General features: G+C 40.1%; 4 protein-coding genes across 4 annotated transcripts in view; all 4 read left to right on the forward strand.

Annotated features, from left to right (window-relative positions):
- The window catches only part of LOC104748311 (kinesin-like protein KIN-12D), a 14256-nt gene extending 5867 nt beyond the window's left edge, over positions 1-8389 (forward strand). The window contains exons 17-37 of the mRNA XM_019236699.1: positions 135-204; positions 291-356; positions 463-507; positions 599-678; positions 784-865; positions 983-2554; positions 2643-2981; positions 3135-5420; positions 5502-5609; positions 5692-5813; positions 5896-5983; positions 6075-6149; positions 6233-6466; positions 6558-6647; positions 6863-6937; positions 7030-7088; positions 7192-7303; positions 7403-7513; positions 7615-7851; positions 7950-8072; positions 8155-8389. Of these exons, the coding sequence (XP_019092244.1) occupies positions 135-204; positions 291-356; positions 463-507; positions 599-678; positions 784-865; positions 983-2554; positions 2643-2981; positions 3135-5420; positions 5502-5609; positions 5692-5813; positions 5896-5983; positions 6075-6149; positions 6233-6466; positions 6558-6647; positions 6863-6937; positions 7030-7088; positions 7192-7303; positions 7403-7513; positions 7615-7851; positions 7950-8072; positions 8155-8286 (6106 nt within the window). The 3' untranslated portion in view covers positions 8287-8389. The remainder of the gene's footprint in view (positions 1-134; positions 205-290; positions 357-462; positions 508-598; positions 679-783; positions 866-982; positions 2555-2642; positions 2982-3134; positions 5421-5501; positions 5610-5691; positions 5814-5895; positions 5984-6074; positions 6150-6232; positions 6467-6557; positions 6648-6862; positions 6938-7029; positions 7089-7191; positions 7304-7402; positions 7514-7614; positions 7852-7949; positions 8073-8154) is intronic.
- LOC104746293 lies at positions 8576-9321 on the forward strand. The gene is made up of 4 exons (XM_010467740.1): positions 8576-8695; positions 8803-8906; positions 9060-9165; positions 9258-9321. Exons 1-4 carry the CDS (start codon positions 8628-8630, stop codon positions 9280-9282), a joined length of 303 nt encoding a protein of 100 aa, XP_010466042.1. The 5' UTR covers positions 8576-8627; the 3' UTR covers positions 9283-9321.
- LOC109129200 lies at positions 14886-16976 on the forward strand. Its single transcript, XM_019236919.1, has 3 exons — positions 14886-15042; positions 15136-15255; positions 15565-16976. Exons 1-3 carry the CDS (start codon positions 14940-14942, stop codon positions 15762-15764), a joined length of 423 nt encoding a protein of 140 aa, XP_019092464.1. The 5' UTR covers positions 14886-14939; the 3' UTR covers positions 15765-16976.
- Positions 16048-16659, forward strand: LOC104748313 (putative cyclin-dependent kinase F-2). The gene has a single exon (XM_010469977.1). It carries the CDS (start codon positions 16048-16050, stop codon positions 16657-16659), a length of 612 nt encoding a protein of 203 aa, XP_010468279.1.

A 23394-nucleotide genomic window follows, 5' to 3' on the forward strand; every position in this document is an offset into this window, starting at 1 on the left:
TTGACTCGCTTTGCCCTGGAAAACATAAGGCTTCTGGACCAACTTAGAAGGTGATAAATCTTCAGGAAACATCTAACGCTAAAGTTAAAGATAATGTGTGCTTTTTTATATAAAAGAGTTTTGTTATTATGCAGATTTCAAGAGTTTTATGAGGAAGGTGAGAGAGAAATTCTACTGGGCGAAGTCTCAAATCTGCGGAACCAGGTGCCTCTAGTTAGCACAATATCCTGGTGATGCACTCTTGTTTTTGATTGCGATGCCATCCTTAACCTTAGCTATTAATTTTGCAGCTCTTCCAGTTTCTTAATGAAAACTCTGACCGGCAAAAACATGTTGATGATGAAATAGAGCCACAGGTTACATATATTCACCTATTTTTATACGTTAAATCTCTTAATATGCCGAATAATTATGCGCCATTGCTTGCTTGTCAATAATCTTGTTGTATCTGCTATGGTACAGGGTGCATTACTTAGGAGTAAAGAAAATTGTTCTCTACAGGAGGAGGTCGATTCACTTTCTTTCTCATAAGTCATTCTCCTATTTTCTTTCTAATCTATATTTTCAATTTCAGTTTCTTAACGTATTTCTATTGCAGTTAAAAAAGACCTGTTACGAACTTGAGAAATGTAGAAGTAACCTTGGTTCTTGCTTGGAAGAGAATGCAAAGCTTAGTAGGTTAGCAAATCTGATTTGATAATTCTTTTTTGTTTCCTTTTATATGGCAACTGAGTTCTCATTTTCTCCATACCCCTGACAAGTCTTCTTGCCTTTCTTCTGCAGAGATATCCAAGATCTACAGGTCATGGTCGAAAATATCAGAGCTTGCACACCTGATGAAAATAGCATTGCGAACAAACAAAAGGTCTGCACAATAAGAACAGTGTGGTTTAGTAATCTGCACAACCATCTATGATATTGTTTCTGCAGGTTACCATTGAGCGTTTTCACTAAACAGTTGAATGTTGCCTAAAAACTGCAGGCCCTGTTGGAAACTCAAAATGTTGAGCGGAACAAAACACTTGCTGGTCAGCAGGTCAATTATGTAGAAGAAATCATCAAATTGCAGCTTGATTTGGATGTACTAAAAATTATACTCGATGAGGAAAGAACATTACGTGGTGATTCAGAAGCACAGGCAGTTCGCTTGAAATTTGATATTGGAGAGTTGAAGGACCAACTACTTTTGATTAGCAAGCAGCAAGAAAATGTATATAGTGAGCTGGGGGAGACAAAGTCTGTAGTTGAAGCTCTTGAATCGCAAAACATTATATTGATCCGAGAAGCAGTGGAGTTGAGGAGAATTAAGGAGAACTATATCGAGCTTTTACAAAAACAAGAGCTTGACATCCCAGCAATGAAGTCCAAACAGTGCAATGAGTTCAAAGATATTCCTGCAGAGAACAATGCAATTGATACAAAGTTTAAAAAGATGCAAGCATCTCTTGAAAAAGCTAAGAGGTTGAACATGTTGTACAAGAGTGATATCGCTTCTAAGGCATGTGGAGATGAAGAAATGGAAAAAGTTTGCAAGCAAGCTGAAGCTGCAACTGCGGAGGTGATTGTCTGTTTGCAGAATGAGCTTGAAGTTCTTCAGAAGGAGGTCAGTGATTTCCAATCAAAAGAAAACGTCACTGAAAAGCAGGTACAGTTTTTAGAAGCTCAGATGGAGGAGCTGCAGGATAACTTACGAGACACGATTATGGACAACGAGCAGTTGCAAGAAAAGCTCCGAGGCAAAGACATGGAACTACAGATCATCTCAAATGAAATGGAACTTCTCACATCTGAGCTTGAAGAAATTCTGCTGAATGGGAATGAAGGCCTTACAGATGCGTGTTACCAGGCTGATCTTATATCGGGTTCCTTACCAGATAGAAGGATATGGATATCTGAACAGGTTGGCGGATTAAGAAGAACACTTTCTGAGAGGGAATTAATGATTGAAGATCTTGAAAGTTGTTTGGAGGATGCCAATAAAAAGCAATGTGATATAGAATCCATGTTGACGTCTCTTAGAGGGGCAGCAATAGTAATGAATGAAGCGCACCAGAGAGAGTACGAGGAAAAGGAGACACTCTTGAAATCGCAGTTGTGCACAAAAACAGAGATCATATCAAAGCTTCAAGAGAAGCTCAAAATGGCTGAAAGGTTGATTTGTGAAGCATCAGATTGTGCAACAGCGTCTCTAATAATTGTCAACCGCTATTCTGAGGTAACCGAATCCCATACTTTTGAGTTGAAGCAAAAGGATTTTCAGCTTGCGGAATCCGCTGGAACAATTCTTTCTCTGAAGCAACAAGTACAAGATTTGGAAACAACCTGTAAGGAATTTAGAAGCAAACTTATACAGGAAGAAAAAAATGCTTCTGCTATAGCACAAAAGCTTGAAGAAATTGAGGAGACTGGCATTTCGGCAATGAAAGAGAAGCTTTCTGAGCTCAAGGGTGGCGTGTCTGGACTGAGATCATGCATAAATATGTGTCAAGAGCATGACAAATACACTGAGGCAGAGAAGTCATTAGGTTCTCCACTCCACTGTAGTGAAGGACAGGTGAGCTGAAAACTTTCTTAATTAACGATCATGCCTTATTATGTATAGTAGTGTGCTTAGTCCTTTACTTGAATTTTTTTTCAAACAGGAACTTGGAAAGAATGTAGTTGTCTCCTCTTGCATAGAGAATACTCCAAACAACAACCATACAGAGTCCATGAGGTTGACCAGCAAGGTGTCAAGTGAGAGAGGTAAAGTGATCATACTGCTAAAGCAAGAAATGGAATATGCACTTGTAAGCTTGAAGGAGGTTCAAGTTGAGATGGCCAAACTCCAGGGTGAGAAGGAAGAGCTAAAGGCATCTGAGAAAAGAAGCTTAAGCAACTTGAACGATCTTGCTGCACAGTTTTGTAACCTTGAAACTGTGATGAATAACATGCAAGAACAATATGAGCACAAGGTGGAAGTCACAGATCATAAACTTAAGGCAAGTAACTGTTTATTTTTGTCCCTTTCAAATTTATTTTTCTCATTCTGAGTCATATGGGACTCTGCATTTATGGTTTCACCTATTATTGACATCTCTCAGATGCTATATATTTTCTCTCTGTATTTCTGAAATTCTTAGGAAATTTTACAGACTTTGGAGCATGAATTAGCTAAGATGAAGATAGATGCTGACCAAGAATATGTAGAAAACTTGTGTGTTCTTAAGAAATTTGAGGAGGCTCAAGGGATTATTAAAGATGCAGATATCACAGTCAATGAACTCATAACAGCGAACAAAAAGATGAAATTTGACCTGGAGAAGCAGAAAAAAAGGGAAATCAGCTTGGTTGGAGAGAAAAACGCCTTAGATGACAAGCTGCAGGAGCTGGAATCCATAAATGTCAAAGATAATGAGAAACTTGCGTACCTTGAGAAACTATTCGGGTCAAGTTTGATGGGAATAGGAAATCTGGTCGAAGAGCTGGAAACTGTTGTCAGAAAATTACAAGATGAGTCGTCGGTGGCCTTGACTGGCATGGCCAATGATTTATCTGAGTTGAAGTCTTGGGTTTCAGATACAAACTCAGCTAGATTGTTCCTTGAGGATATCTGGTCAGAAATAATCATGAAGGATTGTGCTCTCTCAGTTCTACACCTATGCCATATGGGGGTTTTGTTAGAAACAGTTACAGGGATCAATACCGAAAATGGTCTGCTTCAACGTGGTCTGTGTGTATCAAACTCTTCCATAGCCGGATTAAGAAATAACAATCTAAGGTTAAGAAGGGAGCTTGAAATGTTTGCAAATCTGAAGGGCAAACTACTGACTGATATAAAGAATGGTTTTGAGAGAATTTCGAGAAGTGAAGAAGCAACTAATCTGCTTACTACAAAATTAAGCAGTTTTGATCAGAAAATTTCAGGGCTACAGTACCAGGAGGAGCTGATGTTGCAAAGATCTAACAGCATGGGGTCTCAGCTTGATATTTTGCTGAAAGAAATAGATTTGAGCAATGGGAACCTTGCAGAAACTCTGTTGGAGCAAGAGCTGCATCTGAATCAGAAAGATGATTTCTTTGACACCGAAGTTCAGCTTTATTTCATGGACCTTTGCTCAAAGGATGTTGAGTCAGTTGTTCTGGCGCAAACAGTAAAAGAATATTCTTCTCGTCTAGCAGTTGTAGATAGAGAGCTTCTTGATCATCATGCCATCGTTGAGGATCTTAAAGAGAAACTGTTTGTTTCCCAAGTGGAGAGTGAGCTCAAAGACCAACGTCTGGTTGATAACAAATTGGAGACCGTTTCAGTGAAACAAAAGGTGACTGAAGCACAAAGTAAAATCAAGGTTCTCTCATCGGATCTTGATCACAGTGTACAAAAAATCGCTGAAATGGACGAAGTAAACAAGGTGTTTGGAGAAAGAGTCTTCTTCTTGGAGTCTCGCATCACTGGGATACAGCAAGAATTGGCGATGAAAGCTTCTGAACTTTACAGTCTCCAACATTCCCAGTCAGTCACGGCAGAAGAATTGGATATCAAAGAAAGGGATTTACAAGTTTATGCTGACGCTGTCAGTTCGTTGAAGAAGGAAAACATCTCCCTTAAGAACAAGGTCATACATTTTGGTGAAGATCAATTTAAAGCACTAGATGTTACGAGGCTAAGCATTGCCAAATGCACACATTTAGCTGAAGATAGCAGGATACTGGAGAAACTAACCAGAGATGGTCTAGTTATTTCTGATAAAATGTTGCAACTGATGTGTGAAAACTTCAATAAGGCTTCAGAATTCGCAGATACTGTTCAATCTTTGCAGATTGATGTACAAGACTTGTTGTCTGAGAATCTGAATCTCCACGATGAGCTTTTGAGAAAGGATGATGTTCTAAAGGGGTTGTCTTTTGACCTCAGCCTACTACAAGAATCTGCTTCGAATTCCAGGGACAAGAAAGATGAAACAAAGGAAATCATGGTTCATGTTGAAGCTTTAGAAAAGACACTAGCATTGAAAACCTTTGAACTAGAAGATGCCGTTTCTCACGCCCAAATGCTTGAAGTTCGACTGCAAGAGAGCAAGGAAATAATCTGCAACCTTGAAGTGGATACTGAAAAGGTAAGGAAGTGTCAACGAAAGCTGTCAGCGGAAAATAAAGACATTAGAGCGGAAGCTGAAGCTCTCATGACAGAAAAAAGCTCTCTAGAGGAGGAGCTGATCCAGAAAAATAAGGTATCGGAAAGCATGGAGATGGAGCTCTTTAATCTAAGAAATGCTCTCGGACAATTGAATGATACAGTTGAGTTTACCCAGAAAAAACTGAATGAGGCCATCGATGACAGGGATAATCTCCAAGATGAGGTTTTGTATCTGAAAGAAGAATTCAGGAAGATGAAATCTGAGGCTAAAGAAATGGAAGCTAGGTACATAGAAGCTCAACAGGTAGACAACAACACAGTTAGACTTGACACGACATGTCCATTTTCTTATTCCTTTTTGCAATACTTACTTAACTTCTCACAGATTGCTGAATCAAGAAAGATATATGCCAATGAGAGAGAAGAAGAAGTGAAGCTATTAGAAGGATCAGTTGAGAAACTTGAGTATACTATCAATGTTCTTGAAAACAAGGTTAGAGCTAATCTTTCTTTACCATGTAACAGCTTATTTTAATCGATGTGTTTAATTTTCTGACGGAGACGTTTTTCAATAGGTTAATGCTGTCAAAGGTGAAGCTGAAAGACAGCGTCTGCAAAGGGAGGAGCTGGAAATGGACCTTCATACCATACGCCAGCAGATGGAAAGTGCTAGAAATTCTGATGGGGAAATAAAAAGGTTAGAAAAGTGTAAGCAACCTAAAATATAGGTATATGTTTAAACTTTAAAGCAACTCATTTCCTATTTTGCATGGTCAAAGAATTCTAGATGAAAAGCATATTGATCTTGAGAAAGCTAAAAAGCATATAGAAGCGCTTGAGAGAAATACGGCTGACCAAAAGACCGAGGTAACAAAATTTCTTATTTTAAACAGGGGATGGATCCTTAATGATAGTCTCAGAGTTTTCTGATCGTATATGTATGTTTACTCTGCAACAGATTTCTCAACTCAGTGCGCATATCTCGGAATTGAATTTGCATGCTGAGGCTCAGGCTAGAGAATACATGCATAAGGTAAAGATGGTTCCTAATTGATTGACTACCCTTAAAAGCTTACCAAAAGACTGGCATTACTAAGACTGATCCATTGCAAACAGTTCAAGGAGTTGGAAGCAATGGCTGAGCAAGTAAAGCCAGAAATCCATGCTTCTCAAGCTATAGATTCTTCATTGAGTAAAGGTTCAGGGAAACCTCGGGGTTCTGGCTCTCCTTTCAGATGCATAGGGTTGGGAATTGCACAACAAATGAGATCTGAGAAGGATGAGGAGCTTTCTGCTGCAAGGCTACGAATTGAGGAGCTTGAAACTGTAGTTGCAACCCGGCAGAAAGAGGTAACTAGTCGAAAATGTTAGCTATATGTTATATTGGAACGTTTGGCATGCACATGGTATTTATTATCTAATCTCGTATTTCTGCTCCCAGATATTTTTATTGAATTCGAAACTCGCCAAGGTGGATAGCATGACCCATGATATTAATCGAGTTTTGCTGGGTGTCAAACAGAATTGTTCGGTAAGTAGTTATTTAACTTTTTTTTTTTTCCCCATGTTGTGTATAGCTTTAACATGTTTCTGCCTATGTAATGAAAAATAAAGAAAGATCTTTAATCTCTGTGGAACCTAACCTAGTTACATTAGTCATTGTCTTGTTGTTCCTCTATTGTAGAAACCGCTAAATGGTAACTGAAAGTCAATGACCCTGTTTCCTTCTTCCGCCTTTTTTTGCAGTCATTCTTGGATAGTCAACAAGTATTGAAGATAGCAGAGATGCTTCAACTTAATAGTTCAGATTCACGAGAAAGGGTAATTTTTCTTTGGATAGAACTCCAGCAAGAAAGATTAATAAGTTTTTGATAATAACCAAACTTCTTGTGTCTGAAATTTTATGTATATAGGATCTTGAAGTCTCTCATCTCAAGCAGAAAATTAATGAATACAATGAGGAAAGGCAAGGGTAAGCAAGTGATGTACTCTGCCAAATCTTCACTAGCAGAAATATGGATTGTGGCCAGTTCCAGATGTTATATCATAGTTTCTTATACAATATCTCAATGCAGATGGATAGAGGAAATCGACGGAAAGCAGACAGATTTAGTTACTGCGCAGATAAAACTCGAGGAACATCGGCAGCATGAGCAGCTGCTTAAGAAAGAAAATGAATTACTTAAGGTTGGAAAATTAGGCACCAGTTTTTTATTTTACTGTTACACATTATACAAAATAAGTTAGTCGCCACAGAACGTATCTTAATCTTGTTACTTTCAACAGAAGGAGAATGTTAGTCATAAAAGAAAAGTGATAGAACTTGAAGGGGAAATGAAGAAGCTATCGTCCCATCGAAACCCTGAGTGGAGAACTCGTGATCAAGCTCGAATCAAGGCAAGAAATCTCTAACTTGCAATACTTCTCTGTGTAGAGATATAGTTATTCTTCTTTATTCTGGTACTTATTACCCTTTCCTTTGGTGTCATATGCAATAGGAAGAAAACAGTGTGTTAAAACTTCAGCTTGATGAGCTCAATTTGAAGTTACGGCGAGCAGATGTGAGTGTTTCTCGTGCCAAAGAAGAGCTTGCTTGGTACCGAGCGTCGTCTGGAAAGAACCTACATTCAAACCTTGACAAGACGCATCAGTTAAGTACCAAACTGAAGGAAACTGAAGAGGATAGAATGCGGCTTGCTCAGAAGCTATTAGGTCTCTGTACCAGTATCCTCAAGGTAACAACAGTCATAGATTCTCGCTATAATAAGCTCTGCAACTCCAATGATCTAAAACTCCAAAACAACATCTTTGTGTGGACTCAAAATTCCCTCAGGCAGCCGGTGTAACAGGAGAAGACATTACAGACATAAACCCTGAAGTTGCTGAAGAGGCTCTCGAACAGCTCAAGACAAAACTTAGTTTACTTGAAAGTGAACTAGACCACTTTAGATTAAAGGTAATTAAGATATATTTCCATTTGAAGCTTCGATTCTGTTCACAGATAAGTTTTAAGAGAGGCTTGTAAACTCTTGATGCAGGGAAAAGCAAAGAGCAGAAGAAGTAGGAATCCAGAGAGAAAGATGCCTTCAATGCCTTCGCCTCGAAGATCATGGAGCCAGAGTCCAAGAAGTATGTCTCAGGTTCCTTTTTTCTCTTCTTTAGACAGGTGAAAGAATGATATGTTTGTACGAGAACACAGTCATTGTACATATATGAATGTTCTTATGTAACTGTTATACTTAGATTGGTAAATAAAATTTATGTAACCTCGTCCATCCTGATTTGTATTTTCTCTAAGAATATTGAGTGTTCAAGTTTGATATGGTTAGAAAAAGTGGTGGCGCTATAATATAGGATGGGGAGACTTTTCTAGTTGGCGAAAATATTGTTAAACAAATTTATCTACAAAAACAAATATTAACCTTCTAAATATACAAACAAAAGTAGGGTTTTGTTTTTTTTGTTAACAATAAGAGTACACTCGAGAGACGACAGATCTCTCGTCCTCAAGATGGTGCATTCGTATAATTCATCTGAAATCCAGCAAGTCGATTCAAGAATTTACTCACCCTACTCGAGGTATTACATTTCTAGTTAGGGTTTTTAAATTAAAACTTTATTTGCTGTTTGTTTTTTTTTTTAATTATTTTCCTTGCATCTTCTACAACACTTGCTTGTCCCCCAAGCTACCCTTCACATCTGAAAGATTATCGTGAAGCTCTAGAACAAATATCCAGAGTTAATGATCGAATAAAGGAACTCGAAGAGCGGATGATGAGACTAGATGCCGGTATATATATGTTTTAAGTTTCTATTTTATCATTTATTTTATTGGTTACCCTTGTTATTTTCTTGGTTACCCTTGTTATGCCGGTATATATATGTCACTCTCTTGTTATGATCAATCTTTATAGTGTCTTAAGGTTTTTTTGTATTCTTGCAGCCAGGGCCAAACGCAAAGAAGAACTGATGGAGGATTTTAGGAAGATCGACGAGGAGGAGGAAAGGAGAAAGACAGAGTTGCTTAGGAACATTGAAGCACTTCAAAAGTATGTTGTTAACAACTGATTTATTTATAGGAAATAGATAAGATCATTGTTTTTAATACTTTTATTGGTTACCCTTTGCTACTACTATATAGGTTACTACTCCACAGCAAGCTTTGAGGATCAAACAAGGGTTTTAAAATAAATGGAATTCTGAGGGGTTTTTGTGTTTTTCTTTTGTAGAAATTTAGTGATTTACATAAATTTTATCATCTGCAATTATCTTTTTAGTTATTATAATATTTTACGATGATTTCTTACTTTATATGTTCGTAAAAGATGACGTTCTACACCTAGTATGTAGTATGTACACGACAATACACACACACAAAAAGGAAGATTAATTAGTTTTATGTACTTCTGTCATCTCTTGGTGGAAAAAACATTTTTAATACAATGAACAATGGAAACGTAGGATAAATATTATTAACTCTTCGAACTTTCAAACAATAAGTACATACAACATGGAAGAAAAATTAAAATTATTTTATTTTATATGAGATAAGATTTGGAAAATATATTTAACAACAACAGACTAATTCAGACGTGGGGGTTTTGGTAATTTAATTATTCCGATAATTGGAGGATTTTCAAAGTCCTTTAACAGTTTAAGTAACTTATGTGGAAGGGTTATATTGAAAATTATTTAAAGTATTTGACAAATTATGCAATTACTTTCTTATCAGTTAGTAAATTACCGAACGTATAAAAGGAATTGAAAACAAACTCTCTCGCTCTCGATCTCTCTTTTTCTCTTGAATCATGGCAGAGTTCATTCTCAAAAAATCTCAGGTCGAGTTTATCAAAGAACTAGAGCAAACGCCTTCCATGGCAGAAAAGATAGTTAAACTCGATGAGTTCATCCGAAGAAACGAAGAAGAGCATAGAGAAGAGGTTCGTATGAGGAAAGATTGGGAGGAGATCGATAAACGAGTTGACGAGCAGAAGAAAGCAGTGGCCGAGAAGTTGAAAGAATTCGATGAAAAGATACATGAACTTAAAACAGGTTTAGTAATGATTCTTCTCTTTCATTCATATCCTCTTAATTTCATTTTCTTGATTTCTTTAAAACAAAAACAGAGTATACTCTGTTTCGGAGCGTGCGTGAGAAGTTATCTCCACCATCCTCCACACATTCTCTTGCCCCACCGGACCTTGCATTATCTTTAGGCTCAATGCTCCCGCCGAGACTCCCCCTTCCACCATCTTCATCATACTCTCAACCAGCAACGGCCTCGTCGATGCTCTTCGATCTACCACCGCCGGGAACTTTCGTACCGCCGCAGGCATTATATTCCATGTTCCACCACCACCAACGGCTCCGTTCTCCTATCAGCCACGGCCTGAATCTTTTGTGCCTCCACCGACATACTCTCTCCCGCCGCCGGGGTTCCCTCCTTCATGTTATCCACCACCAACGGCCCCGTTGTCGTACTCCTCTGGCTTACCTTTCTCTTGGCCACAACCTACTACATGGAACCCTTTCTATGGCTCATTACCACCGGTTCAAGAAGAACCAGAAGCTGCAGAACCAAGATTCAGATTGCAATGGACAGAGGAGCTCATAAGGTCGTTCGATGAAGCAGTGCATTCACTCGGCGGATTATTTAGTAAGTCTTCTTATCACTTTTCTAAAGAAACTGTGCTTTGATTTTCATATTTAGGACATTCTGCTTAGTTTTCTTGTTTTTCCTCTTTCGGCAGCCGCTACTCCTAAAGGAGTCAAACAGGCGATGGGCATCGAAGGTATAACTGAACAACAAATCAGCAGCAGACTGCAGGAATCTCGAACCCGGGCCACGGACAAGCGCCCAAGAATTGACGACGACGTCGCTGGACCATCATCGAGCAAAAGAAGACATTAATTGAGTCTCGGGAATGAGTATTGTATTAGGGTTTTTTTGTTGGGTTTAAAAGTTAAAAAAACAAAAAACAAAAATCATCTTTGGTCATTAGCTACGGGAGTAATGCATTGCATTGATTCTGAGACTGTTTTTGATTTGTTTGCCATGCACACACCCCTCTCTTTCTACGTCTTTCAAGTGTTGCCCCTTTTTTTAATATACAATCACTAGAATGATTCAGTTGTTTGTCCTTTTTTGCTTGTAAATAACTTTTCTTCACAACATATAATTTCACTCGTATCGTATACATCGAATCACAGAAGGAAATTTGTGTAGAAGTAAAACATTTTTGAAGCGTACACATACTAACTGTGAAGAATACAAAAACTCTTTTGTCACTTTCTGGACTAGATATACTGTACATATGTTCGTCTTAATTAAGAATCCTATAATTAAAACAATTTCATCTTTAGCACAGTACGTTGTACGTAGCATCTTAATATTCTTATTACTTCAACAGCACGCGTAACAGGAGAAGAGGTTACATGTACATAATAAACACTGAAGCTTTGAGGATCAAACGAGGGGTCTAAAAATAAATGATTTTTTTTTGGGTCTTTTTTGGTATCTATTGATGACATTACTTTTATCATCTGCAATTATCTTCTAGTTCTTATTGTATTTTTAGTTTATAATCGATTACAAGATGACGTTCTACGTACAAACACAAAAAGGGAGATTTCATGCATGTTTCTGTCGCATCTTGGTGGTAGATGCATTTTTTAAACAAAGAGTAGTGGAGACCTTTTAATATAAAAAGAAACTTCCTTTCCAATAATGCGTGTGTTAACTTATAATTAATCTCATTATAGAAAAAAATGTAAACCAAGCAATTGATGAGAAGAAAATTACGAAACCGAAAACAACATTTTTAATAGTTTTGGTGATCAGTTCTAGTTTTTTCTAATGTTTCTAAGAACTATCAAAGTATATCACATTGAATGTTCTTTTAGATCTTTACTGGTTTTTTTTCCAAAAATACTCATGGTTGTTATCTAAATTACTTTTTTGTTTTGTAAGAGCAAAGAATGAAAAGGTGAATTTACCCGGCAGAAAATATTTTTTTTATTGGTAACTGTTATACTTTGATTGGTAAATAAAATTTATATAATCTCATTCATCCTGATTTGTATCCTATCTATTCTCTATATTGACGTCGTTTCCAGCAATTCATCATATATAGTTTGGTGGCCATTAATTTCGTGTTTTTAACCTTATATATATAGTGTTTAAGTTTGATATTAATTGTTAAAAAAAAAGTAAAGTGGTGGCGCTATAATATAGGATGGGGAGACTTTTCTAGTTGGCGAAAATATTGTTAAACAATTTAATCTACAAAAACAAATATATATCAACCTTAAAAATATACAAACAAAAGTAGGATTTTGTTTCTTTTGTTAACGATAAGAGGTACAGTCGAGAGACGACAGAACTCTCGTCCTCAAGATGGTGCATTCGTATAATTCATCTGAGATCCAGCAAGTCGATTCTAGAATTTACTCGAGGTATTGTATTTACAGCTAGGATTTTATTTTTTTTTAATTTTTTTTTTTGGCTGTTTTTTTATTTTAATTATTTTCCTTGCAATCTTCTACAACATTTGCTTGTCCCCCAAGCCACCCTTCACATTCAATCCCACTGATGAAAAATTGTCGTGAATTTCTAGAAGAAATCTTCAAACTCGAATCAGTTCCAGAACAAATATCCAGAGTTGATGATCGAATAAAGGAACTCGAAGAGCGGAAGATGAGAGAAGATGCCGGTATATATATATATATATGTTTTAAGTTTCTATTTTTTCGTTTATATATATATATATATATATATATATATATATATATCACTCTCTTGTTATGATTAATCTTTATAGTGTCTAAGGTTTTTTGTATTCTTGCAGTCAGGGCCAAACTCAAAGAAGAACTGAGGGAAATCACAGAGTTGCATATGAAAGTCGCCGAGGAGCTTAGGAAGATGGACGAGGAGGAGGAAAGGAGAAACACCGAGTTCCTTAGGAACATTGAAGCTGTTAAAAAGTAAGTTTAACAACTGATTTATAGATCTGATCATTGTTTGTAATACTTTATTGGTAGATTAATGATTATTTTTCCTACTATAGGTTACTACTCCATAACAAGCTTTGAGGATCAAACAAGAGTTTATAGAAAATTTTCAGTTTTTATTTTGTTTTTTTTGGTATCTATTGATTTCATTTTAAAATAGGTAATATATATATTCTCACAAATAACATAAAAATAAGTTTTGTTTCCAAATTTAGAACATCATCTAAAAGATTACAAAAATATTTTAAATTTTTAATCTAAAAGTTACAAAAAAGTTTATCTAAAATGTTCTAATTTAAAAAAGTTTTGTTTCAAAAAGAAAGATACAAAACTTTCAAAACATCATCTAATAACACCATGTTTCAAAATTAAACTATAAATACTAAATCCTACCCTTAAAACATATACCTTAAATATAAAATAATCAACTCAAACCCAAAAAAAAATATAAGTAAATTAAAATTATTATAATTGTGTCAACTTATGCTAGTTTTGAAGTTTGTGGATTGTGTTTTTATAATTGTCCATAAAATTTGTTTTAGTGCTATTTTATGGTATTTTTCTTTAAAATTTAATGATTTACATTAATTTTAGAAAAATACCCTAGAATATCACAAAGAAATGTTTTATTGACAATTATAGCACAAACTTTCGAGATGGCATTAGGATATCACCAAAAAATGTAAATTTCTAAAAGTTACAAAAGAGATTTTTTTTTTTTTTTTTAAATTAAAGATTTGGGTTAATTATATTAAAATTAGGTTATAGTTTTGAGAAGTATGGTTTAGTATATAGAGTTGAGGGTTTAATTTTAAAGATATAAAGTTTAGTTTTTTTTTTTTTTAACTCTGGATTTATTATTTTTGATTGCAAATTATGAGAACTATTACATATGATTTTACCATGGACAATTCCTTCCGATTCTATTAGATTCACTACATAACAAAATTTATAGCCGATTGCCTCAGCCAAAGAGTAATTGTGTCAGTTTATTTCAATCTCCGATTGATGGTTGTCATTCTGTCTCCCATAGACAAAAACTTATGACTACAACTATTCACATTAGCTTATATATTGGGTGTTCTTCATGATGGTGTTGAGCCAAGTGTGAGATCAAACAAAGTATTGTGGCCTCCAGTGAATTTTAGAGTTTTGTTGAAGTTTATCAAGAAGATCTCTTCAAAGGATGGTACGGTGGATATTATTTCTGTATTGAAACTACTTGTGAAGAATATTACAAAGTCGAGATATTTCAAAATGACTTTAGTACGGAAGCATTGGTACCATTATGTCTATATTCCAGAATTATGTTTGGCTACATTGAGTTTACAGTTATGGTTCGCAAAAAGAAAGTTCAGCCACAAGATGCTGCAAGCAAATCATAACAGAGAAAAATCAAATATGAAGTTGGACAATAACCGATCTTATGAACGGTTAGCGAGTAAGGCTACTCTTCGGAAAACATCATCAATTTCTCTTCTGTTGTATTTTTCTTAGTGTATGATATGTAATAATTGTGTTACAGTAATTTTGTATAACGATTTTGTAATTACTTACTTTTGAATTTAATGAAAGTTTGATTTGCAGAAAAAAAAAAAAAAAAAAAAAAAAAAANTTGGTATTATTATCTTTTTTAAAAATAATATTAAGAAAAACGGTAGGTAGGCAACGTTGTAATATTAATTTTCAGAGTATGGCGAGTTTTTTTTTGGCAACACTAATATTGTTAATCTTTTCCCTATAATTTCAGCGACAAAAAGTTGAGTTTGTTTGGCGAAAGAGAAGAAGGAGACGACATATCTCGTTGTCGAGAATGGTGCATGCACAGTCGCATTATTCATTTGAAGTCCGACAAGTCCGTTCACGTTTATTCTTAATTCGTCATCCTCGTCCAAGATACTTAAAGAAGATCAGGTAAATTTCGAGGGTTTTTAATGTGTTGTTTTTTTTTCCACTCTGATTTAAAAACCTTTCTTCTCTCCCAAGCTTCTCTTCACTTTCAATCCCCAGGAAGGATCGTGATGAGTTCCTGGAAGAAATCTCAAAACTCAAATCAGTTCCGGAAATAATATCCAGAATTGACGACTATCTTAAACAAATCAAAGAGGAGATCAGGGATCTAGATTTAGGTACTGATTTTGATTTATCTATTTGATCATTCTTTCTATTTTATTCTCTCTTTTAAATAAACTAGGCGTTGATACACTAAAATCTAATTTATACAACATCCTTTAAACAATGAAAGCCAATTCACAGATGTTTTAGTTACAAATCTTGATCGTTAGACTAGAGAGGGGAGCAAAAGTAATCAATCAGGATGAAACTTACAAACCTAACAATTTTTTACTAATTACAAAAAAAGATTCATAAAACATAGAATTCAGCTATATAATAATCAAAGACTAAAGGTTATATAACACGGGAATTCTATGTTATAGGCGGTGGAGTGGAGATGATCATCGAAATTGAGAAGTCTCGAGAGAGAGGAGAACACGGGAAGCGAAGAAAGAAACAAAAAAACCCCAATTTTTTTTTTTTCTTTTCCGCACCCAATCACCTTCTTACACGCTCAAGGTCCTTATCGATCCTAAAAAATCCAAAAAAAGGATCGATTTTATTAGAGAAGTTGGGCTTTTGATGGGCTGGATTTATTTTCCATAAAATAAAGAGTTGGTCCATCAATGGTTGGTGGATTGGGAAAATTTCCTTTTTCACACAGACGCGTTTCCTTTCCCAAGTCGAAACAGGAGTCAGGAGTGAAACAACCGACTTAATTTAATTAGATCTTATAAATAGATTGATATCACACTCCATTATTGAACCATTACTACAATTGTTTCGCTTTCTTATCTGTCCAAGTAAAACAAAAAAATCAGAGATCGAAACAAAACCTAGATTTAAAGAGAGTACTGTTAATTACCATGGATAGGAATAGGATGATGAGAAAGCCTCCGCGTGTAGAAGAGTCCTCGTTGAAGCATGTCTCTTTTCTTGGCAGAGGAAGCTTTGGCTGTGTCTCTCTCCAACGCGATTCTAACTTCCGACTCTACGCAAAGAAGTCATCTTCTTCGTTCAATCAAGTGAAGGATTTCAATAAAGAGGTTAGGATCATGCTTCGTTTCCGCAATCATCCACGCATCGTCCAAGCCTTAAGCTCTTTTGTTCACTTATCCGCCCCACCAGACGCAGAAGGATGTCACATCTATATGGAATATGCCTCCAAAGGCACTCTCTTCAATATGATCTCCCGGTTTCGTGGGAGGCCGATGCCTGAGAATATGATCGGACGCGCCGCTTTTATGATCCTACAAGGACTCGAGATTCTTCACTCAAACGGCTACGTTCACTGCGACCTCAAGCCAGCCAACGTCCTCGTCTTCCCGTCCACCACTGTTGGAGAGCCATGGTGTTGGATATGGGTTTCACCCAGCTTTAACAGGCTTTCCTACAGGCCCACTATCGAAACAGTCACCCCAAAAACCCAGGAAGGCAGACCAACTAAAGCCCACTTGTCGGGCCGATTAAGCTCCTAGAAGGCCCAATTAAGACGGACAGCCCAATAAATGACGGCCCGAATAAGAACGATCGCCGACTTTACTTGAGGACAATCCCACATTGATCCCGAGGCAGAGAGGTGAAACGTCCCATCAGCTATAAATACCAAGGGAGCAGCTTGCAGAAGGCATCAAGTAACATCGGGCAAGAGTCAGGAGTAAATCTGATTCTAAGCTATAGTTCAGTTAGTCATTTTGAGAAGCACAATTCTCTGTAATTAGCCGAACGACTTATAACGGTTATATTGTAATTCAACGATCTTTGACTATCTTAATAAAAGTCCTTTGTTTCACCCTTTCTATTATATCATCCTCGAGTTAGTAGCTATACTAGTTCAACATTTGGTGCGCATCCAGGGAAACAAACAAGGAAATCTTTTGAAGAAAGTCCAACATCGACGAAGCACATTTTGAGCAATGGCAGAAAGAGAAACGACGGGCAGCGACGGATATGTGGCGGACACGCCGGACCGCATCCAGCAGGCCCAAGATGAGCTTCCAATACCGCCGACCCGGCCCCCGACAACGCCAAACGGCTCGATCAGAGAAGGCATCAGCGCCCTCGACATAGGAGCACTAATGCGAAGCATCCTGGAAAAGATCGACGCCCAAGACAGAAAGACAGAGGAACGATTCGCCACTCTCTCTAGCGTCTGTGCAAAACTACAAGAAAATGCCGAACATCCAGACGGCACCAATAGAGCCGATCCCAATAGCGCCGATCAGAACTAGAGCGGGGAATTGGCCGAACTCAAAAGTCAAATGAAGGATGTCACAAGCAAGTTCCACCAAGCAACCAGTGCGGCACCTGATGTAGACCATATGTTGGAGCAGTCCCAAAAAACTCCATTCACTGCGCAAATCCGTCGGGTCGTCGTTCGTCCCGATTGCAAAACAAAGCACCTGCCTCCGTATAAGGGAGATTCGGACCCAACTCACCATTTGACATCCTTCGAGATCGCAATCCATCGTTGCGAGTTTTCCCCGGAAGAGCTAGACGCTGGAAAGTGTCAGCTATTCATCGAAAACCTGAGCGGCGACGCCCTCGGCTGGTTCTCCTCTTTGCCGCCTGACTCAATCGACAGCTTCCGTACACTCTCGCTGACCTTCTTGAAACAATACTCGATATTGGCCGTCCCCACCGCGACAATCGCCGATCTCCACAATATCGAGCAAGGGGAGCATGAGCCGTTGCGAACGTTCATGGATAGGTTCAAAAAGATTGCCACACAGGTAAAAGCACCCCATAGCGTTTCGCTTGCAGCCCTTCACAAGGCCCTATGGTACGAATCAGCGTTCCGAAAAGATCTCAAGTTGAACAGATTCCCAACTTTCCAAGATGCCCTCCATCGAGCGGGAGTCCACATTGAACTGGAAAAAGAAAACGTCATCTACGACAAAAAACGTGCTTCTACTGGAATTCAAGTGCCAACTGGCAAAGCAAAAGAGGTATACCACGAACCTCGCCAACACCTCGACAAAGAATACCTCGCGGACAGTAAGAAGCGCGGCGCAACGTACCTCGTCAATGACGCCCCGCCAACCCCCGCAGTCAGCTCGTCAGCTATAGTACCAGCGACCCCACCAAAAGGGGCAAGAGAAGAGCCTGACCATAACTTGTATTGCGAGTTACATGAGTACACCGGGCACTCTACGCAGTCTTGCAGACACTTGCAAAACGCGCTGCTGGGCAAGTACCTCAACGGCGAGGTCAAAGTGGAGTTACGCCAGTACAAGAGTAATGCCCCGCGAGCGCGAGGTCGAGGACGCCATGGGCATCAAGAACGAGGTCCAAATAACCATTTCAACAATGGACCAGCGCCGAATAACCAGCCCGCAGCTGGCAACCAGGTGGGAGGACAAGAAAACCAACCGGCTGACGCGCCACCACCTCCAGCCCGCCGTAGAATTAATGTCATAAGAGGAAGTCTACCGTACGACCCTAACTGGCCTCGCGCCTTATATCCCGTCCACGACGTCGAGAGAGCCGAACGCGATTGGTTGCCTGGCAGAACACCTATATGCCGATCGTACTCTCCGATCATGTTCGGAGAAGGGGACACTTCCGAGCATCGGACTTCGCCCACTGGACCTGTCGTTGTTGAAATAAACATTGGCGATTGCTTAGCCCCGGATGTGTTGGTCGATACAGGAAGCTCTGTTAACGTCATCTTCCTGAGGGCACTCCCGCAGATAAAGGTCGACCTGCACTTGACCATGCCCGAAGTACAAACCTTGACTGGTTTCGATGGATGCTCTCTTACCTCTTCAGGAACGATCATGCTCCCAATGAGGGTCGGTGGTACGGTTCACCTCTTTGACTTCGCAGTCGTCGACCGTCCAAGCGCGTATAATGCCATCCTTGGGACGCCTTGGCTCCATAAAATGAAAGCTGTGGTTTCCACTTACCATCAATGTGTTAAATTCCCAACGGAGTTCGGCAATTACACCCTCTACGCCGACCCGACGGCGACCCAATGGCCGCCCCGTCGCCGTCTTGACATGATAATGGGAGGATTGACAGCATGTAGAGATTCCGTGCGGTCAATTCGCGACTATGTAAAGGCCGGCACAACTGCGGTCCCACCCTTCGTACCTCCGATTACGTTCACAGCAAACGACTTGGATGGAGTCAACTTCCCGCACAACGACCCTCTCGTCATCGAATTACACGTTGGAGAGAGCGAAGTAACAAGGATTATGGTCGACACGGGAATCTCCGTCAACGTAATCTTTCGGGATGTCCTCGACAAAATGGAGGTCAATAATAGAGAAATCAAACCATCGATCACGCCGCTCACCGGGTTCGACGGAAATTACATGACGACGTCCGGCACAATCAAGTTGCCAATCTACGTATCCGGCATATCCTCGTGGCACAAGTTTGTTGTGGTCGACAAGCCGGCTGTTTATAACATCATTCTCGGATCCCCCTGGATTCACGACATGCAGGCCGTCCCATCCACTTATCATCAGTGTGTGAAGTTCCCCCTGTCCGGCCAGATATTCACAATCAAGGGCAATCAAGCAGACGCTAGGAACTGTTTCGTAATCGAATGCAAGTTACGGAAGGCCGCTGATTTATAGCAATCACAGCAAGCGCTAGACGAGCCGCCAGCACCTAGCCCCGAGGAAATTCCGAGTCACCACCTGCTCGACGAAATCAATATCGACGAGAGTGACCCAAAGCGGTGCGTTGGGATCGGCGCTGATCTCGGCCCGGCAATAAGAATCGAACTGGTCCAATTCTTGAAGGACAACGCTTCCACTTTTGCCTGGTCTTTTGACGATATGGTTGGAATCAGCATGGACGTCACAAGTCATGAACTTAATGTCGATCCCACTTATAAACCCGTCAAGCAGAAGCGGCGGAAGCTCGGACCCGAACGGTCTAAAGCAGTAAATGACGAGGTCAAAAAATTGTTAGATGTCGGGTCAATCATGGAGGTTAAGTATCCTGAGTGGCTAGCAAATCCGGTGGTGGTTAAAAAGAAAAATGGGAAGAACAGAGTCTGCATCGACTTCACGGATCTCAATAAAGCCTGCCCCAAGGATAGCTACCCGCTACCACATATAGAGAGGCTCGTCGAGGCCACGGCAGGCAATGCATTGCTCTCCTTCATGGACGCCTTCCCAGGATATAACCAAATCTTGATGCACACCGACAACCGCGAAAAAACCGCCTTTATCACAGATCAAGGCACGTTCTGCTAAAAAGTAATGCCGTTCGGTCTGAAAAACGCAGGAGCCACCTATCAACGTCTTGTCGATAAGATGTTTGCAGACCAATTAGGAATAACTATGGAGGTGTACATCGACGATATGTTAGTCAAATCCGCGAGCGCAAACGATCATGTCGAGCACCTGCGAAAGTGTTTTCAAACCCTGAATAAGTATAACATGAAACTCAACCCGGCAAAATGCTCATTCGGTGTGACGTCAGGAGAATTTCTAGGGTATATCGTCACAAAAAGGGGAATAGAGGCAAACCCGAAGCAAATAAAAGCCATACTCGACATGCCCTCGCCGCGAAACAAGTGCGAAGTCCTACGCCTGATCGGCAGGATAACAGCTTTAAACCGATTCATTTTGCGGTCAACCGATAAAAGCTTACCGTTCTATCAATTGCTGCGATCGACGAACAAAGCGTACGAATGGACCGCCGAATGCGAGCAGGCGTTCGTCGAGTTAAAAACTTATTTAACCACCCCTCCCATACTTTCAAAGCCCGAGGAAAGAGAAAAGCTCTACCTGTATATCGCCATTTCGAGGTCGGCAGTTAGCGGAGTATTAGTTAGAGACGACCGAGGCGAACAAAAGCCAATCTTCTACGTCAGCAAGACCCTCGACGGGGCTAAGTTGCGTTATCCGAACCTGGAAAAAATTGCATATGCCATGGTAATTTCAGCTTGTAAGCTCAGACCCTATTTCCAGTCACATACAATCGCGGTCCTGACGAACCAACCTCTGCGGCAAATTCTTCATAGCCCGGGAAAATCAGGTCGCATGGCGAAGTGGGCAATCGAATTAAGTGAATATGATATCGAATATCTGGGCCGAACTTGCATGAAGTGTCAAGTATTGGCAGATTTCATTGTCGAGCTGCCTCAACATTTCACCTCTCCTACTTCAAGCGAAGAAAACTGGTATTTGTACGTTGACGGAGCTTCGTCGCAGCATGGTTCAGGAATTGGGATTCGCCTAACATCCCCAACTGGAGAGGTTGTTGAGCAGTCGTTCCGCCTCAACTTCACCGCAACAAACAATGAGTCAGAGTATGAAGCTTTACTTGCCGGAATGCGGCTTGCAGCGGGGATCGGCGTAAAAAGGCTTCACGCCTACTGCGATTCCCAGCTCGTCGCAAACCAATACAATGGAGAGTACGGTACCAAATGCAGCCCCATGGACGCATACTTAAAGATAGTAAAGGAGCTCGCAAAGGGGTTCGACNAGAGAAAAGCTCTACCTGTATATCGCCATTTCGAGGTCGGCAGTTAGCGGAGTATTAGTTAGAGACGACCGAGGCGAACAAAAGCCAATCTTCTACGTCAGCAAGACCCTCGACGGGGCTAAGTTGCGTTATCCGAACCTGGAAAAAATTGCATATGCCATGGTAATTTCAGCTTGTAAGCTCAGACCCTATTTCCAGTCACATACAATCGCGGTCCTGACGAACCAACCTCTGCGGCAAATTCTTCATAGCCCGGGAAAATCAGGTCGCATGGCGAAGTGGGCAATCGAATTAAGTGAATATGATATCGAATATCTGGGCCGAACTTGCATGAAGTGTCAAGTATTGGCAGATTTCATTGTCGAGCTGCCTCAACATTTCACCTCTCCTACTTCAAGCGAAGAAAACTGGTATTTGTACGTTGACGGAGCTTCGTCGCAGCATGGTTCAGGAATTGGGATTCGCCTAACATCCCCAACTGGAGAGGTTGTTGAGCAGTCGTTCCGCCTCAACTTCACCGCAACAAACAATGAGTCAGAGTATGAAGCTTTACTTGCCGGAATGCGGCTTGCAGCGGGGATCGGCGTAAAAAGGCTTCACGCCTACTGCGATTCCCAGCTCGTCGCAAACCAATACAATGGAGAGTACGGTACCAAATGCAGCCCCATGGACGCATACTTAAAGATAGTAAAGGAGCTCGCAAAGGGGTTCGACCATTTCATGATCGACAAGAAGAGGCCCAGCGAGTAATGCAGGAAACGCATGAAGGAGCTGGAGGAAACCATTTCGGCGGACACGCCTTAGCACTAAAAATCAGGAAACATGGAATATACTGGNAAGTTGCGTTATCCGAACCTGGAAAAAATTGCATATGCCATGGTAATTTCAGCTTGTAAGCTCAGACCCTATTTCCAGTCACATACAATCGCGGTCCTGACGAACCAACCTCTGCGGCAAATTCTTCATAGCCCGGGAAAATCAGGTCGCATGGCGAAGTGGGCAATCGAATTAAGTGAATATGATATCGAATATCTGGGCCGAACTTGCATGAAGTGTCAAGTATTGGCAGATTTCATTGTCGAGCTGCCTCAACATTTCACCTCTCCTACTTCAAGCGAAGAAAACTGGTATTTGTACGTTGACGGAGCTTCGTCGCAGCATGGTTCAGGAATTGGGATTCGCCTAACATCCCCAACTGGAGAGGTTGTTGAGCAGTCGTTCCGCCTCAACTTCACCGCAACAAACAATGAGTCAGAGTATGAAGCTTTACTTGCCGGAATGCGGCTTGCAGCGGGGATCGGCGTAAAAAGGCTTCACGCCTACTGCGATTCCCAGCTCGTCGCAAACCAATACAATGGAGAGTACGGTACCAAATGCAGCCCCATGGACGCATACTTAAAGATAGTAAAGGAGCTCGCAAAGGGGTTCGACCATTTCATGATCGACAAGAAGAGGCCCAGCGAGTAATGCAGGAAACGCATGAAGGAGCTGGAGGAAACCATTTCGGCGGACACGCCTTAGCACTAAAAATCAGGAAACATGGAATATACTGGCCGACTATGGTCAGTGACTGCGAACAGTTCGCCATGAAGTGCGAAAAGTGTCAGAGACATGCGTCCGATATACACGCCCCGGCAGAATTACTCTCAACAACAACAGCGCCGTACCCGTTCATGAGATGGGCAATGGATATCGTCGGACCACTGCCCGCGTCGCACGGCAAAAAGTTTCTTCTTATATTGACTGACTACTTCACCAAGTGG

Source organism: Camelina sativa, chromosome 15, assembly GCF_000633955.1.
Source record: "Camelina sativa cultivar DH55 chromosome 15, Cs, whole genome shotgun sequence".
In the NCBI taxonomy this organism is placed as follows: Eukaryota; Viridiplantae; Streptophyta; class Magnoliopsida; order Brassicales; family Brassicaceae; genus Camelina; species Camelina sativa.

Bases quoted from the DNA above. Each gene is read 5' to 3' on its own strand.
- LOC109129200 (XM_019236919.1), top strand. From the start codon at position 14,940: ATGGTGCATGCACAGTCGCATTATTCATTTGAAGTCCGACAAGTCCGT. The intron at 15,043-15,135 runs AAATTTCGAGGG...TTTCAATCCCCA, and splicing joins ATACTTAAAGAAGATCAGGT to GGAAGGATCGTGATGAGTTC. The intron at 15,256-15,564 runs GTACTGATTTTG...TCTATGTTATAG, and splicing joins GATCAGGGATCTAGATTTAG to GCGGTGGAGTGGAGATGATC.
- LOC104746293 (XM_010467740.1), top strand. From the start codon at position 8,628: ATGGTGCATTCGTATAATTCATCTGAAATCCAGCAAGTCGATTCAAGA. The intron at 8,696-8,802 runs GTATTACATTTC...TTGTCCCCCAAG, and splicing joins ATTTACTCACCCTACTCGAG to CTACCCTTCACATCTGAAAG. The intron at 9,166-9,257 runs GTATGTTGTTAA...ACTACTATATAG, and splicing joins AACATTGAAGCACTTCAAAA to GTTACTACTCCACAGCAAGC.
- LOC104748313 (XM_010469977.1), top strand. From the start codon at position 16,048: ATGGATAGGAATAGGATGATGAGAAAGCCTCCGCGTGTAGAAGAGTCC.